Source organism: Protomyctophum parallelum, assembly GCF_964188405.1.
Source record: "Protomyctophum parallelum genome assembly, chromosome: 1".
Taxonomy (NCBI): domain Eukaryota; kingdom Metazoa; phylum Chordata; class Actinopteri; order Myctophiformes; family Myctophidae; genus Protomyctophum; species Protomyctophum parallelum.
Window position 1 is genome coordinate 40,450,680 of NC_139697.1, and position 4,242 is coordinate 40,454,921.

The following is a 4,242-nucleotide window of genomic DNA, read 5'->3' on the forward strand; positions in this document are numbered from 1 at the left end:
TAGAATAAACCAATAATTTATCAATTTACAAATTGGACCAGAGTTTGGGGAAATATTATTATGGCATCCCGGAACCCAAATCATCAGCAGATCCATTTCAATTTTGTCCATAAAACATATTTTATATTTTTTCAGAAAGCTTTTAAAGAATGAGCAAATAAAAGTGGTACTTTTATACATATATCCTACTACAGCATCTCTACAACGTCGATTCACGCTGTATACTTGGGCATTTTGCCACGGAGGAGACTCAGGAGAGGCAAACGCCGCCCTGTACACTGTGTACATGTACAGGCACGTCACTGCCTGGTGTGACAACATGGAAATGGAATGGTAGCCTAGTGTGTCGTGGTGTGGTGATGCTATTAATTTGGTTATTGCGTAGGCTACATCGATGACGATAACTATTTGTATTCGTTACGCCGATAAATAGAGCGAGCACTACCCCGACCATCCTTTAAAGTTAAACAACCAACGGATGCTACAGAAGGGTATAGGCTACCTCATTGGAGCTCCAGTGAACGCACTCTAATATGGTAGGTGAATCAGAATCGATCCACTCGCCTCGTATCCCTGTTTGAGATATTAGTGGAACACTCGCGAGATGTAGCCTATATAGATTTACCAAACAAAGTAACCCATATAGGTGCACCGCCACCAAATAAGTTTGAAAACGAACAGACTTGTGTTTGTCTCTTACTTTTTAGTTGTTGGTGTTGTTAGTGATGCTGTTGAAGGCGACGTGCAGCGTCGAGAGCCGCATGACCTTCCAGAACAAAGGGCTCATGGTGTGCGACCAGTGTCCCCCGGGGACATACCTCCGGGCATCCTGCACGGCCACCAAGAAGAGCGACTGCGCGCGGTGCCCGCCGGGCTCCTTCACGGAGCTGTGGAACCACATCGACAAGTGTCTCCGCTGCGGCATGTGCGAACACAACCAGGAGGTGAAGCTGCAGTGCACCGCCGATCGCAATTGCGAATGCCAGTGCAAAGAGGGTTACTTCTTGAAGAAGAAATATGACATCTGCGTCCGGCACAGCGATTGCCTCACTGGACATGGAGTGTTGTCTAAAGGTATGGCCTGCACGTTTGGCAACTCATCGTCAGTCCATTTTTAATGATCTTTGCCATGCCATATATACAAATGAACTATGAAGGCTTTTTCACTTGGACCCCCTTTTCATGTTTGAACCCTCGCCAACGAGCACCATGTTTTCAGTTCACAACAAATGAGTCGGACCGATCTATTCATCATCGTAGCCTACAGTACTTTCTTTGTTCATATTCTTTTTTTTTAATGAGATATGTGCTCAAGCCTATACACGTCTTGGACAGGTGCGTGTGCGCAATTACGCATGCCAAACTAGAACGGAATCCTATAAATGCAGGCTTTCACTGATTCAGTTATGCATGGCGGTCCCTGTTGTAAACGAGTGTAATGCTTAATCATGGTGTCGTCAATCAAAAGTCTAGGTGTTAAAGGAGAATTCCATGCTAGAATGCTTTCTTACCTTTCTTTGTAGTTGTTGCGTCCCCACCAAAGAGGTCCAGGTGTTTTTTTGTGCAAAAACTCCTTATTGGCTATTTTCCCTACCATAAACCCTAAATGAATTGCATTGCATTGAATGGGAATTGAATGGGGCTATGGGGTGTTATGCTAATTTGCTTATTTCCATCGAAAGAAGTAGTAAAGTGTGCCGCTTGGGATATTATTTACATTATGAAGAGAGGATATAGACAAAGAAATTATAATTTTGAGCGATGGTAATAAGCGAATTAGCACAACACCCCATAGCCCCATTCAATTCCCATTCAATTCAATGCAATTCATTGAGGGCTTATGGTAGGGGAAATAGCCAATAAGGAGCTTTTGCACAAAATAACACCTGGACCTCTTTGGTGGGGACGTAACAACTACAAAGAAAGGTAAGAAAGCCTTCTAGTATGGAATTCTCCTTTAACACACGTTGCCAGAAGAAAAAGCAAGGGAGAGCCATTCATATTTATTTTCATATATATACATTATAGGACTAAAGGATCAAGTTAGTCAGGAGTATAAATCAGGCTTAAAAAATATAATAGAATATAGGCATTTAAATTACATTAAAAAAATATATATATATTTGCGCATATACTGTAGCCTATAATATCAAAATTAACAATAACCATGGTGCTCTCAAATGAGACTTGTTGGACAGATATGATGGGGGGTTTCAAATTATGTGTCTGTCTGTCTGTCTGTCTGTCTGTCTGTCTGTCTGTCTGTGTCACACAACAAATTGTCTGTACAAGTAAAAGAGAATAGACAAATGTGTAATCAGAGCTGTGTTGCAACTAGCAACTTTGAAAAATGTGCTTACAAACCACAAGCATTGTCACAAATGGTTATAAATGTAGGTAATGTTGGCACATTGTTGTCATGTTTTCAAACTCTGCTTGGGTAGTAATCTGGGGGCAGTATCTGTGTCTGATGTGTTGGTATAGTGGGCAAGTATGGAAGTGTAGCTTGGTTTTCATCTCTTTCTCTTTCTCTTTATAGTGGGCAAGTATGGAAGTGTAGCTCGGTTTTCATCTCTTTCTCTTTCTCTTTCTCTTTCTCTTTCTCTTTCTCTTTCTCTTTCTCTTTCTCTTTCTCTTTCTCTTTCTCTTTCTCTTTCTCTTTCTCTTCTCTCTCTCTCTCTCTCTCTCTCTCTCTCTCTCTCTCTCTCTCTCTCTCTCTCCACAAACACTTTGCAATGTTTTGTTACAGTTGGGCTCATTAACACTAACGGATCAACCCATGCTAAATTGAAAATTCCAGGTACCTCTGGACAGGACACTGTGTGTGAAGTATGTTCCAGTGGGTTCTACTCAGACAGCGTCTCTGCCCGTCATAACTGCTCAGCCCATACAGACTGTGATGCCAGTGGACAGCGTCTGGTACTGAAAGGCTCCACTTGGCACGACAATGTGTGCACAACGTGTGAGGAGCTCAACACTCAAGGTAAAACAATGAATACATAATAATATAATTTAAAAATAAAAATATTAAAAAAGCCTTATGGACTATAGGGGAAACAGTATTTGATGGACTTATTTAGTTGGCAAAGGTTTTCTTGTTGCTCCTCAATACACCTCTTTGCCTTTTAAAGTCTTAACTGTAAACAAGTAAATCCATGGCTATGTTGAGTGTCCTGCCTTTCTTTCTTTTTGACCTGGCATTTGGTGCCCCCCCCCCCCCCAGCTTAGTGCAGGCTGTGCAGCCCCTCAGTCTAGAGCCTGTGCATCCATAGCCCAGTGTCTTTTGAATCTTCACTTTTTTGCATAATTTGAAAAAATATGTGGCCAAAGGAAATGTATGGTTTTTGTTTGTACAATTCCAGACCAGCACTGATTATTTCTGTCTATTCTCTTCTAATAGATGGAGCTGACTACCTCAGAAAATTCCTCCCCACCTTTTTCCTCCACCAGAACATGCAAGTCAAGCGACTTCGCCGGCTGGCCTTGAAGCTCACGGCCAAAGACGGCAAAGAACAGTTGCGTGAAAACGTCATGAGGACTCACCGCAGTGATCTTTATGAGCTGATAAATAGTTGGGTCCATAATGCAGGTACATATGAACTTCGACAGCTCTCCGAAAAACTCAGAACCATAGGCGCAGCTATACCTGCCACCAAACTGGAGAGAAAACTGACACGAATAGATGCTGCAAAGACCCTGTGTCATCAACACTCTAGTTAAGTTTACTTGAACCTTGTAGGTTGGCTATTTTTTGGCAAAAGGATTTGGAGTAGAATCTGTAGATGGAAAAAGCAGTCCAAGTACAGCTCTGTTTTACTATAAGACTAGAGGGTTTAAGTGGTTAAAGCCAGTTGCTTGCCTTGAATAATCAGTGGTGTAATTTAATTAGACTGTAATTAGTCCTTCTCCTGTAGCCAATCTCTCTGCCCTTGGTTTCCTGTGTCTCTACACCCCCCTGTCTGAAATAAAGAGTAGAACATGCCAAAAATGAATAAATATGCTGCCCTATTTCAAGATGCACTATTTCACAAGGGCTTTCCTGACGCTCCATTTAGCAAGAAAGAAATCATACATGAAGTTTGATACATTTCATACACACATTCAATATTGTGTCCATCCACACTGTGAAAGAATTGACATACAAAATACATTTTACATACATTTTGTAGTCTTCAACTGCTGGATATGTCCTTTTGGAGCGAAACTTGTTTCTAACTCTTCCTCAGTGATTTCATTTATAAT

The 4,242-nt window shown here is 41.5% G+C and overlaps 1 protein-coding gene across 1 annotated transcript; it reads left to right on the top strand.

Moving 5' to 3' along the window:
• Window positions 1-427: 427 nt before the first annotated feature.
• tnfrsf11b (tumor necrosis factor receptor superfamily, member 11b) lies at window positions 428-3,749 on the top strand. Its single transcript, XM_083778486.1, has 4 exons — window positions 428-536; window positions 708-1,074; window positions 2,801-2,983; window positions 3,401-3,749. Exons 1-4 carry the CDS (start codon window positions 534-536, stop codon window positions 3,718-3,720), a joined length of 873 nt encoding a protein of 290 aa, XP_083634612.1. The 5' UTR covers window positions 428-533; the 3' UTR covers window positions 3,721-3,749.
• Window positions 3,750-4,242: the final 493 nt, after the last annotated feature.